The sequence below is a fragment of the Eucalyptus grandis genome, chromosome 6 (genome assembly GCF_016545825.1).
Source record: "Eucalyptus grandis isolate ANBG69807.140 chromosome 6, ASM1654582v1, whole genome shotgun sequence".
NCBI classification, from domain to species: Eukaryota; Viridiplantae; Streptophyta; class Magnoliopsida; order Myrtales; family Myrtaceae; genus Eucalyptus; species Eucalyptus grandis.
In genome coordinates, this window is record NC_052617.1 from 50,723,995 (window position 1) to 50,737,618 (window position 13,624).

The 13,624-nt window shown below is 39.7% G+C and overlaps 1 protein-coding gene and 1 long non-coding RNA gene across 2 annotated transcripts; one reads left to right on the forward strand and one right to left on the reverse strand.

The window, feature by feature from the left end:
- Nucleotides 1–772: 772 nt before the first annotated feature.
- Nucleotides 773–1,316, reverse strand: LOC104452209 (transmembrane protein 230). Its single transcript, XM_010066712.3, has 2 exons — nucleotides 998–1,316; nucleotides 773–894 (listed from the first exon to the last, which is right to left on the reverse strand). The coding sequence occupies exons 1-2, from the start codon at nucleotides 1,314–1,316 to the stop codon at nucleotides 773–775; spliced, it is 441 nt and encodes a 146-aa protein (XP_010065014.2).
- Nucleotides 1,317–12,044: 10,728 nt separating this feature from the next.
- On the forward strand, nucleotides 12,045–13,197 carry LOC120294996. The gene is made up of 2 exons (XR_005552362.1): nucleotides 12,045–12,834; nucleotides 12,919–13,197. It is a non-coding gene; the product is annotated as an uncharacterized LOC120294996 (long non-coding RNA).
- The last annotated feature ends 427 nt before the right edge of the window (nucleotides 13,198–13,624 follow it).

Sequence of the window (13,624 nt, forward strand, 5' to 3'; positions counted from 1 at the left end):
AACGAATAGTTACAGGCAAAGTGCTTTCCTCACAATATTAGTTCATTGTTTCTCCAGTTAAAATGAAACTGATGCTGCAGCTCGTCAGTTCTCTTAATAGAACTCATTAAGTTTCCCTTTCTACTTCAGCCAGCTCGCCCCTGCTATACTACTCTGCTTCTCTGCTCTGTCTCGGCTCATCACTCCACACAAATTTTCTTCAGCCAAAGGAAAACAAATCTATTTTTGTTGTCCGTGATTTTGAGATCTTAATTAAATAGCTTTGATATGCGTTTGAAGTTTTCAGATAGATGATATTTTATTCATTCATATGAGTCTTGTGAAGCATATTAGCTCCAATTCAATGAGTGCATTAACGCAGCGAAGCATGTGGGACTGTGAACATGGAAATGGAGTTAAAAAATGGAAAAGAGCACAAAATCCTTGAAAAGGCACAATATATGAAAAGATGGGAGCTCAATAACATCAGTAACAGCTTTAGCTTAAACAGAGAGAGAAATGAGTTTCAGATCTGATGATGAGTCCAAAGGAAGTGCCGAACATAGCCTCTAGAAAAAAGAATGATGTCATAAGTAATTAAGTATAGTATATTGCAACGTGATATTGTTTGTACACTCTGTGCTTGTTCATAGGACATCGACTGTCTATATGCCAATGAAGTACCCCAAACAAAGCTTAAAGCTTCATAGAAACATATCAAAAGAGAAACAAGAAAAAGAAAGATCTACACAAGATCAGCAGCATTGTCATCATAGAATGACAGGTGGAGGCTCTACACAGGTGTTACGTTGGAGAACGAGAAATCTTTATACCCCTTGTATGCGTAATAAGCAATGCGAGTATAGTAGAATCCGGGAATGAACAGGATTGGCCATAAGATTGTGAAGAACACCCCTGGAAAAACCATTTTAGTTAACAAGAAAAAATCATGTGATTCTGATCAAGAAAATGAAAGAGAAATATAATTGCCAAAAAATTAGTATCTGTGCATGTGTACCATGGGTTCGATCACCACCAACTTTGTAGGAAGCCATGATAATGCCCAAGACTATCCCAGTGCTTCCAAAAACAAGAAGAAATACAGCGAGGGCAATCTCTTTGATTGGCAGCCTGTTATTCACAGTATAAGTTGTCTCCGTCATGATGCCCTCATCTGAAATTGAGAATTCATGATCTAGTAAGCCATTTCTTGATTTGGTCCGAAGGCGTTCAAAGGTGAGAGATGTTGCTGCTCTTGTTCCTGGATATCCGGACAAAGAGTTAGACAGACCAAATTCCAATCCCAATACCACTGTCCAGCTAGCATCACAGTGCATAATTCAATACCACATTCTGATAGAACTTGATATAAATACTTCGTTTGTGATAGTCTCTGGTAGACTATGCCCAAATTTTGCAGGCTCCAATCAGCAACATAAGTAAAAATACAAAATTAAAAATAAAATAAAAAACTAGCTTTTCTTGAACAAATTGATGCCTTCATGTTGCACGCCTTGAGTATACCAAGAGAGAAATGTTCAATGGTCAAACAAATTCGAGTGAAGAATAGAAGTACAAAGAACAAGCTTAAAACAACGCAGTGGGCATATTTTGTTGCAGCGCTTTCTTTATGATTTTTCAAAATCATGCTTTTCCATCTATAAAAGGACGTTTTACTCTTTGAAATTCGTGGATGATCTTTAGCGTGACTTTTCTCTTTCCTGCCTGCCAAGTGCTCATACTGTTTGAAATGATCAACTGAACATGATGGCTGAACTTTATTGTCCTCTTCTAGGTTCCAAATGGAGAGGTTTTAGCTTTTGCCAATGACAAACTTCATCAATTTCGAGGGGAGGGTGAAGGAAGCGCGAAAAGCTGCATTCGTCCTTGTTGCTGGTGGACTTGGGGAACGCCTCGGATACAATGGAATCAAGGTCTTCACAAAGCTATGATCTTGCCAGATCAGCTGCTTCTGTATTCCCTCTTGTTGGTTATACATAATTGCCTATTTTATTCTTAGTTATTGTCTACATATTGCAGGTGGCTCTTCCAGCAGAGACCACTTCAGGGACGTGTGTCCTACAGCATTACATTGAATACATTCTTGCTTTACAAGAGGCTAGCTGTAGATTGGCTGAAGGTTTGATTTGTTATACTTCTCCTCTATACTTAAAGGATTTAGAAAATTTCTGGTCTGTCACCAAATATATAATGACAAAGATGAAGAAAAACAAACGAGCAAAAGGAAGACATTACATGACTATAAAAAATTAACAAGGACACCGGAGCTGAATAAAAGAGGACGGCACAGAAAAGCTACTGAAGATTCTAAACATTCAAACTATTGTTTGTTGTGTTCTCTCCATATGCACCCCTTGAGACAGAGCGGTGCACTGCTTCAGTACTTCTTCAGAAGTTGAGTCTCCTACGTAGGTATTCCAATAGCTATGCGCATGATAAAATTTCTGTTTCTCGATTTCTCTGTTTCTCTGTTCCCCGGAACAGATTTGGAACAGAAATCCGTTTGGTAACGCAATCTGATTTCTCTATTTCTGAAACAGATTTCTATTTCAGAAATAGAGAAATCGAAGAAATCGAAGCTGAAATTTTTAGCTTCTCGTTTCGAAACAGAAATATAAATTTTTTTCTCAACTTTTCAATTTAGTCCAAAATATTTTAGATCACTAATATTGAAATAGAAATAGTTAATTTAGTCCAAAATATTTTAATAATTTTTTAATATAATCATTTCAATCAATATTGATTGAAAATCTTAACCATTGGGCCAAATGGTGGGAATTGAATGAACAAGGCTTCATTTGTTGCACGCAAGAGATTTCACGCATGGTAATAGTCAACTTGCCACATTCATATCTAACAAGTCTTTCTTCACCTACTCTTCCGTAGTATGCCAGACAACGGCTCTATCTAGCTAACTATTTTTTTAATCATAAACTTCATATTGAGACGGTAAAAATGGGTCAAATCATTAGGGTTTCATCCGATTTTTCTTTTATAAGGAAAAGAGATCTAATAAGGAATCTGTTGTTCTTGTAAAGAGTGTTGATGAAAATACAGATTTTGATAATAAATTTTTAAATAATCCTAGTGTTGATAATTTTGAAAAAAAATTGGTGACGATTTTTGAACATGGTGAGGATATTTTTAACAAAATTTGGAAAGAAATTGGAATTAGACTTGAAGTTAGGACTTTTTTAGGAGATTAGACTATTATAATCATGGATATCATTAGACTTATTTGATTAATGTGAAATCAATTTCGGCAAAAACATAACGACATATTCACTACAATTGAATTTCAATTGATTTTTTTTTGCCACGTTGTTTATTTTTCGAAAGAAAATATTACGTTATACGAAACGTAAACACATGTAATAGGAAATTCCATGAAATTGTATTTTCAACTTTTGTAATGTATTAGTATTATTTCAACTATTATTTTGTATTTGAGGATTTCCTATGTTGTCATCTAATCAATTTCTATTCCTAGAAATTGAAATTTTATTATGTTATCAAACGGATTTTTGTTTCAGAAATAGAAATTTTGAGTCATTATCAAACAGGTTTCTTTGCTCGAAACTTGTCCGGGGAATAGAAATCGAGAAATCAATTTCTGGCCGTAAATCAATTTCTGAAACAGAAATTTTGTCATGCGCACCCTAAAAGCTAGATGGCATGTCTTGACTGGAAACTGAGTGTCCTGCTAACTTCATCTAGTGTTCTCTGCAAAGTACGGAATATAATGCCACTTTTAATTAGGCTAATCAGAAGATTGGCAACTGAACTACTACCTCATTTGGAATTTTCTGGACATTTGTTTGGAGCTGCTTATCTTTAATAAGGGAGAAAAGAATTCAATTTCTTCTCTCTTTTTTTTTTTTTTTTTTCAGGAGTTAGAGAGATTTTATTGCACAACACAAGCATGTGGACTAATCCTTAAAAAACAAAAAAAAAGTTTCATCAAAGCAACCAAATAACCTGTTCTAGGTCCATTGAATCTATCAATAAACACGTTATTCTTGTTATCATCTGTCCTAGAAGGAAACTGAAGGTATGGGGGATATGGTCTTTTAAAAGCGAGGTTCTAGAACTGGATAAATCCAAAAGTGTTGCATGACAACTTTTCTTTCTGGTTTATTAAAGTTCACTATAGTCACAGCCCGGCTAAGAGCATCTCTATCTAAAGAACTAACAGTGGCTGTTCTAGTTTTCCCATCCTGATTGTGCAAAAGCCCTTAAATTATTCTTCCTGTTAACTTATGTGTCATCATGAACTAAAATTGTTTTCGGTATCAATTTTTCCTTCGGAAGCTCCTCCGAATTTCTCTGTGAAATTGATGTGTCATTGAAAAGGATTTGCTCCTATTTAGTAACCTCCTTATGCAAGTGCGATCGATCTCACATGTTCCCTAACCCGCACGGCTTTAAGATTTCTCTCAAGTCAGCCTTACTCACACTCAACTCACAAAGATCATATAAAGAGTAAAGCTAGTAGTGTTTATTCAATTGTGAATGAGATGATACAATTTAGAAGGAGGGGGTCCTTATTTATAAAATTATGGGGCTAATCATAACCATTGATCTTCCCTTTGATCTAACGATAGAGCTTAAATCTTTGTAAACATTACATAGCTATATAAGAACACTAAAAAAGCCCTAGGGCTTTGGGGAGCTCAAGGGTGGCTTGCCTTGGGAAGCTTGAGGGTCACCCGCCCATCGATGGGCTTGAGCTTGGACGTGGATGGGCCATAGCCTAGCGCTTGAGAAACTTCTGGAACGTGTCCATCTATTAGGCCGCATCAATCTCCCCCATCTACTCTTGCAACGCCCTCGTTACATCTTCCGCATGAAAGGCATCAATATGTTTCTTGAATTGCCAAAGAGTTTTAGCGAGCTCATAGCTTGGTTCACTCTTCGGAAAACCTCTTCATTGAACCAAGTACTCCCACTTCAACATACAATATCTTTTTTGTATGACTCGATCCACCATGATGCACTCGACGTCTCAAACATATGAGGTTTTTGGGAGTGGTGTCCATTGCAATTCCTCTCAATGTAAATATTCATCGTCTACATGGAAAGGCTTAGCATACTAATGTGGAATACTAGTTGTATCTTAAGTTTTGATAGGAATTCCAGCTTATATGCGACCCATCTGACCCTTGGTAGTACCTGGAATGGTCTCTCATAGCGACGGATCAGCTCCTTGTGCACGTCCTTGTATTGCAGGACCGAGTGTCTGCTTGGCAGACACTTGGTTTTCGACTTGGAATTCTACATGTCGTTGTTCTTTGTTGGTTCGTTTCTTCATGCTCTTCGAGGCCTTGTATAAACACGTACATGCCAAGTCCACTTGCTCATGCCATTCCTCAATGAACTTGTATGAGGACGGACTACTCCTTCAATAGCCCGTGGCAACTACGCTTGGAGTGAGCGATTGTTGCCCCCTCAAGATCTCGACCAAGCTCCATGGGCTCACTCCATTGCAAGTTGTATTGAGAACTAGGTCATGTCAATTAGCTTCACCCATTTCACTTGCATCATAATCACATAGTGCCGAAGGGACATCTCAAGATGCATTCACCCTTTCCATTTGACCATCAATTTGGGGATGTAAACTCATGGAAAAATTGAGGTTCAACCCCAATAACTTAAAGAGCTCGGTGCAGAGCCACCTCATGAATCAAGAATCGTGGTCGCTCACGATCATCTGTGGAACTCCCTAATACACAATAACGTGCTTGATGAATAGCCTGACCTCCTCCTTGACCGGATAATCCTTAGTCTCTGGCATGAACATCACTTACTTGGAGAATCAATCTACTACAACTATGAGAGTTTGACACCTTTTGGAATTCGGTAGGTTCACGATAAAGGCTTTCCCATGGACGCTTCAAGACAAGAAGTGGCTCGAGGAGCCCTTGCAACGAACGTTATTTGAACTTGTCATGTTGACATACAAGAAATGTCTTCATGTAGGCTTCAACATTGTCCTGCAAAATGAGGCCAGCAGTATTGATCCTCCACAAATGCCATGGTGCGGTAGATCCCCAGATGACTTGCCAACTTCAAATTGTGGCACTCGTGTAATACTCCGTCCCTTAACTTCCCATGGAGTGGCACATAGATTCACTGCCGCTTGGTGTAAATGAGATCATTCTAACACCAAAATCATCGGCTCCTACCCTCCTATCGTACTAAAGGAGTGCCTTGGCCGTTGGGTCATATCTTAGCCTCTCATTGATGCGGTTGATCCATGGGCGCTCATGTCAATTCATGATGTTGGCCAACTCCATCCTTCGACTAAGTGTGTTGGCCATAGAGTTAGCCTTGCTAGTACTCTAGCACGTAATTGAACTCTGCTAGAAAGTCTTCCCATTAGGTTTAATTCAAACTTGACTTCTTTTGGGTCTAAAAATAGCTTGTGGCCAAATTATCCGCCTACACGACAAATTTGGACACCAAGAGATAGTGCCTCCATGTACGAAGGTAGTGCACCATCGTGGTCATCTCTTTCTCTTAAAATGTGTATCATCACTCGGTATCATTGACCTTGCAAGACTCGAACCCATCGAGTGTCCATCCTGCATAAGAACACCATTAATATCATGATCTGAGGCGTCGGTCTCTACCTCATATGGTTTGGCATGATCAGGCAGCATGAGCACTAGCTCTTCGATCATTGCTTGATGGAGTCAATTAAACGTCTATTGGCACCAATCCATCCACTCCCATAGCTTCTCCTTTTTCAACATGTCCATGAGTGGCACGATGATGCTCGAACAGCTTTCAATGAAGTGTCGATAGTAATTCATGAGGCCAAGAAATAACCTCAACTTCATTACTTTAATTGGCAGCTCCCGTTCCACAATGGGTTGAATCTTGACCATATCCATCCACACTCATCCACCCTCGACAATGTGTCCCGAGAATTAGACTTCCTCTTGTGCAAAGGCACACTTTTCTCACTTAACATGCAAGTCATTCTCCCGCAAGACTTGGAAAACTTGTCTCAAATGCTTGATGTATTCTTCAAGCGTCTAGCTATAAACCACAATATCATCAAGATAGACTACAACGAATTGATCAAAGAATGGGTGGAGTACCTTGTTCATTAAGATGCAAAATGTGGCGGGAGCATTAATCAAGTCGAATGGCATGATGGGAAACTCGTACGGTCCATACCGTGTCACACATTGGGTTTTTGGCTCGTCTCTTTCAACAATCCAAACTTGGTAATAGCCTAATCGAAGATCCAACTTAGTAAACCTCTGTGCTCTGCCACGCGAGTTGAATAGATTCGCAATGAGTAGAATTGATACTAGTTCTTGATTGTGAGCTTGTTTAGTGCTCGGTAATCTATGCACATATGGAGAGATGGAATCACGCTTCTTTTGGAACAAGACTAGGACACTGAACAAAGCCTTAGACGGCCGAATATAGCCCGCATTGAGCAATTCTTTAAGTTTCTTAAGCAGCTCTTCCAATTCAAGGGGTGTCATGCGATAGGTTGCCACGGCAGGTGGTTGAGCATCATGCATTAGCTCAATCTAATGATCGATTTTCCTTCGAGTCAAAAGCTTCTTAGGTAACTTGGGAGGCATCACATCCTTGAACGAGTTGAGAACTTAGACCACCTCCATTGGGACGTTACTCCCTCTGCCTATGTGTCCCTCGACCTTCAAGGCTAACAATGATGTCTCCTCACCCTTCTTTACTCCCTTGGTGAGTTGCATAGCCAATGGCATCATTTGATCACGACCCAACTCACGGTAAATGAGGATCACACATTGACAACGTGCAACTAAGATGCATATGCAATCAGTGAATGGCATAGCACCACAATTTATTCCATCAAGGAATCCAAGACCTATAACAAGGTTATAATAGTCAAGAAGAATTACCTCAACAATCTCCTTTCTATTCCATGGACCAATGTGAAGCTCCATGTCCCTAGCCACTCTGTTGGTCGGGACTTCGTTGGAGTTTATAGTCTTGAGCCACTTGGCTCCTTTCTTGACCCAAAGATGTAGCTTCTCCGTGGCCTCCTCATTGGATGCCCCCGTATCCATAAGTGCACTCACCGTGGTACTCCCGATCTTTACATCCACGAACATAAGTCTCTTAGGCTCTTTCGCCTTCTTGGACTTGATAGAGCCAAGGATTCACAATGAACCCAATCGCAATTCCTTTTGTGGCTTACCCTCCTTGCATAGGGCCGCCAACTTATCCTTTTTTAGACAATCCTAAGAATATGTGAATCATCGCAAAAGAAGGATTTATAGGTATGTACCTTCCTCTGTCCCAACCACTCAACTCCAGTTAGGCCTTAGGAGCGACCATGGTTGTTTGCCTCCATTCGGGCGGTTGTACTTATTTTGATCTCCCCCACCATAGGCTTTTTCCTTCAAACAAGAGTATGATTTCGTTATGGAAGGTGAGTTGTACTCTACAAGGGACTTGGCCACAGTTGTGGCTATTGTGGGATCCCTCGCATAGCACCATTTGAACTCTTACTTGACCCATGGCTTAGGCTAGTCAAGAATTGGTGATACGCCTCCGTATCACTCATCGAAGGGATGTGGAGTAGTTACTTAGAAAACCACTTCGCATACTCATGAACTCTTTCATTTTGCTCAAGGCGCTTAAGCTCATCGCGAGCATTCTCCTCTGCATAATAAGCGCGATAGAAGTTTCATTGAAATTCCTCAATACAACCCAACCCATGTCATGATATGTTCCCTACTCCTATTGTCTAACCTATGACACCACCACAATAATACATAATCAATTAATTTCATCACTACAATGTTTACCTAAGATGCATCATCAATGATTCTTGTGGCTTGCGCTTCATGTTCCATAGGAAGTTATCCATATCCTTAGCCACTCGCGAGTCTTTGAACTCTCTTAGCTTTAGTGTGTCCATTCATGGGTCGGTTTGGATGGTGACCACACTATTCACACGTGTCGCTTCAACTTCCGTGAGCTTGCCCTTAAGTTCAGCTATTTCAACACGCATGGTTGCGATCATGGTCTCACAGGTCTCATTCTGCTGTTGGAGTTCTTGGGTCAAGGTCCCCGTACCTCCCCATGGAACACTCCCATTTCGGTTTTGAACTCTTGCACCTTGTTACGAGCTCCTTCTTTCGGCCTCTATTCATTCGACAGTTTAGGTCAAGTCATCTACCAATTTTTAGACATCCGAGACAATCTCTTCCATGTTCGTCATTCAAGGTTCCAAATCACCCATCGGATCCCTTGAACTAAAAACAACACGATTTTTCTTAGATCTGGTGTTAACCTTCTCAATAGCCCTTCTACGATCCTCATCTTACGCAATCACGACATGGGAATATGGATCAGCCATTGCGCCTTGGAACGACTCACTCCAATACCACTTGTCACAGGTCGATCAATATCGCGTTCCCTAACTAGTGTGGCCTTAGGATTTCTCCTAAGTTAGCCTTACTCATACTCGATCAATCTCACGTTCCCTAACTAGTGTGGCCTTAGGATTTCCCCTAAGTTAGCTTTACTCATACTTGATTCATAAGGAATGTATAGAAAGTGAAGCTCAGTAGTGTCTATTCAGTTGGGAATGAGATGATCCAACTTAGGATAGGGGGCCTTTATTTATACAAGTACAGGGCTAATCATAGCCATTGATCTCCCCTTTGATCTAATGGTTGAGTTTAAATCTCATAATCATTACATAATATACAGGAACACTCAAGAAGCCCTAGGGATTCGGGGAGCTCAAGGGTCGCTTGCCTTGAGGAGCTTGAGGGTCATTCGGCCGTGGATGGGCTTGAGCTTGCACATTCAACTTTGTGTGCATTTATCTGAAACTCTCTCTTTGGCCTCAATAGAACTCTCTCTTTGTTGCGTTGAATATTGGGATGACTATTTTCAAGTCTTATAACAGACTGTCTCCTGTCCATTTAACATTTTCCTTTCTGTTCTATGATTGACATTATTAGAGGTTCAAATTCTTATTATGGCATCTCTCTGTTACGCATGAACCCCGATTACTCCTTGTGTGTCAAAGATCTTTGGAACTCTCCCTTTTCGACTCATCATCAAAGGTCCATCTCTCCTCCTCATAGATTACAGTGAAAGGTAGGGTCGAGAACAAAGGGTGGAGCCTTGAGAGTGTAGATTACAAAGATACTTCGGTGCCAGAGGAAATCAGGATCAGGGACTTCAGGATTAACATAGTCGGGCATCTGGAGAAGACCTACAACGGGCCTGGCAAATTTTGCTTAGAGGTTTGAGAGGGTGGTTATAGTTGTCGGGACAATTTTTTGCTTTCTCCAGGGTTTTCCAACTGTAAATTGGATTGACTGTAAGAGTCCTCTTCTGTCCATCCGCCACAGTCCTAGTTTCAACCATCTAATTGTTTCTTGGTTTTGAGCCTGAAGTGCATTCTGGTTAATTAAAAAGAAGACGATTCTACCTAGATTTCGCATTGTTTCCCACCATTTTCTCCAGGGAGAATGGAGAGTTAGTCCATGTACATCAGTAAGAGCTCAAGTTAAGAGTTTTTTGATTGAGTGCAACCATTTCACCGTCCCCCGTGAAAATGCAATTGAGAGTGTTTGGGGAAATTATCTCCTTTATCCTTGGTATTTAGAATAAAAAGCCTATGTTAATGCTTCGTGTAAGAGCTTTTTCTTTATTGACATGTAATCCTAGATAAAGCAGATGATGTTTTGAGTTAACTCGTATAAATATTTTTATTTTCTATCCTAATATTCGTGATAGTTTCATTTCATATTATAGTATTGGAAATGGTTTTAGTGTTAAAATAAATCTAAAATCCGATAAGTCAAATTAAATTGTGCTAAATCAATAAGTTAAGTTTATTGGTTTATTGGAATTATTCTTTCTTATCAGTTGGTCTGTACATTTTCAAATTTAGTTGTTGAAAATTTAATAATAATGAATCAAATTGATGATTACATTGCATATTATTTTGTCTTATCAAATGCTCAAAAGCCTACTAAAGTGGGTACTTCTTCGAGGATCATGAATCTAGGACAAGGCTTTTTGTTTGATTTTTTTTATTTATATAAAGAGCAGAAAAATACCAAATCTATACATACAACAATTCAATCTTTAGACCTTTTAATTTATCAATATAATTTAAAAAATTTGCTTGTACCTTGCATTAGTAAGAGCTCTAAGTAGAGTTTTTGCTTGAGTTACAAGCAACCCTCTCACCATCCCCTAAGGAAAATGCAATTGAAAGTACTTGTGGAAACAATCTCCTCCATCCTCGGCATTTAGAATAAGAAGCCTACGTTAATTAAATAACCAATATGCTCCTCGTAAGAGATTTTCTTTAGTTGAGATGTAATCTTAAGTAGGGCAAATGATGTTTTGAATTAACTTCTTGTCTATTAAGAAAGAAACGTATACAAGTGGTGCTACTTTTTTCCCAATTAGTCTAACAAGCACATAAATATTTTCATTTTATATCCTAATATTCGTGATGGTTTCATTTTATATTATAATGTTGGAAATGGTTTTAGAGGTGCTAAAGAAAATCTATATATTGATAAGTCGAAGCAAATTGTTCTAAATTAATAAGTTTAGTTCATTGACTTATCATAATTATTTTTTCTTAACAGCTTGTCTATACATTTTCAAATTTAATTGTTAAAAATTTACTAACATCCAACCAAATTGATGCGTATTATTTTGTCCTATTGGATGCTCAAAAGCCTACTAAAGTGGATACTTCTTTGAGGACCATGAATCTAGGACAAGGCTTCTTGTTTGATTTTCTTTTTTATTATATATTAAACAGAAAAATCACCAAATCAATACATATATCGATTCAATCTTTAAACCTTTTTAATTTATTAATATAATTTTAAAAAATTTAATTAATTTAATATGTTATTTTCAATCAATTTTGACTGGCCGGTACGTGACGTTACAATCCTGAATGAAATTTTTCTTTTTTTTTAAAAAAATCTCTTTTTCATTTTCCTTTTTCTGATAAACTTTTTCCCTCATCTTCAAACCTCCGTCCTTGAACTTCGAACGCCGGTCTTCACCCTCTGAGATCGCTCGGAGCCACCGCGTTCGGCTCAAATCCGAGAAGCAAATGGACGGGACGGGACGGCCGGATCGGCCCTCCACCGTGACCAGGCGGAGCAATATCTGGCCGTGCTCGCGTCGACCAGCTTCCAAGCTGGGTCTCTTCGGATGAACTTGCAGAAAGAACTTACAGTTTCTCGAGTCTTGAAGATACGCTTGGGGAAACCATCCCTCAAATTTCAAATCTTGGACCGAGATTTCATGTTTTTCGTCTTGTCCGGTGGAAGAAACCCACCGCGCCGCAAATGCAGGCTCACAGCGACCTCCCTCCTCCGTCTCCAACCCCGCTAGCCTGCCTCGACGTCGAACAGCTCCGCCATGCCGAACCTCTTCTTCCAGGTTAAAAAGAAAAAAAGAAACGAAGTTCGATATTTCTGTCCGACCTCGTGACTCTTCATCTTCTTCCGGATGAGCAAAAATATGAATTTCGAGGACGTACAGCTTTGAGAGCGTTCCGGGTCTCGAGGGATCGTCGTGCAAGATACAATTATCTAGCTTCAAATTTCTAGCAATCGTCTCTACATGCCGCGGGCGGAGATCGAGCCGCCGGACGCCGCGACGGAGCTCGAGCCCTCTGGATCTGGGTTCTCGAGCTCGACGCCGCAGCGGAGCTGGAGGGTCGTCCAGCATGGCCGAGATCTCGAAAGGCCTCCAGCATCGTCGTCGGTCGAAGAATCGTCTTCTGGATTTTGAAGTCTCCAAGGGATCGAAGACTCCGTCTGGGTAAAAGTTCGGCTGCTTTCCTTCCTCCTTTTTTCTCACGGGTGTTTCGGTTGCTGGGAAAATGAGGGTTTTCGGGAGACGCAGGGCTTGGTGGCGGGTGGAGACGGCGGCAACGAGGGATGACCAGTAACATGGAACCGAGGAAGAAGATGAAGAGCTACAAGAAAGAAAATAGAAGGAAAAAGGAGTGGAAAGATTCAGGTGATTTTGCCTACATTGAGCTATGCCTTTGCACTTCCTTTTTCTTTGGCAGAAGTTAAGGAATGTTGTTATGGACAAATCTTTTTTTAATGGTTATGATCGAATGTTGCGTTTTGAGTTTCTGATGATTAAACCAAGTTGTTGAACAAGAAATATATTTCACTTTTGTGTCGAGTTGATTTTTAATGGTTTGAAACTGAACCATAGGAAATTGGGTTGAGATTTTTCCATCAGGTTGGAGATGTCTCCGAGCGGAACCGAACCGAATGATGAGCACCCTTGCAAGGTACACCCATCTTGTAAATGAAACATCACAAAAGCCGTGTTTTGTTCACATGAACTAATGAACTAATTGAACAGTGGAGCAAGAGCATATCAATATCACATCATTATTTATCAACATCACATCATTATGACAAGATTTGACATCCGTACTTCGACCACCTTAACATATTAACAGGCTCTCGACATATTTAAACATTGACTCAAATTACATGATACTTACTTTTGTGAAATAACAACACAACCTAATTATTTCATTGACACGAATCTTGGACCTATGTCATGACAAAAGAAAAATGACTATTGA

Excerpts from the sequence above, each read along its gene's own strand:
- LOC104452209 (XM_010066712.3), bottom strand. The coding sequence starts at position 1,316 with ATGCACTGTGATGCTAGCTGGACAGTGGTATTGGGATTGGAATTTGGT. Across the intron at positions 895-997 it reads TGGTGGTGATCGAACCCATG|GGGTGTTCTTCACAATCTTA; the intron begins GTACACATGCAC and ends TGGTTTTTCCAG.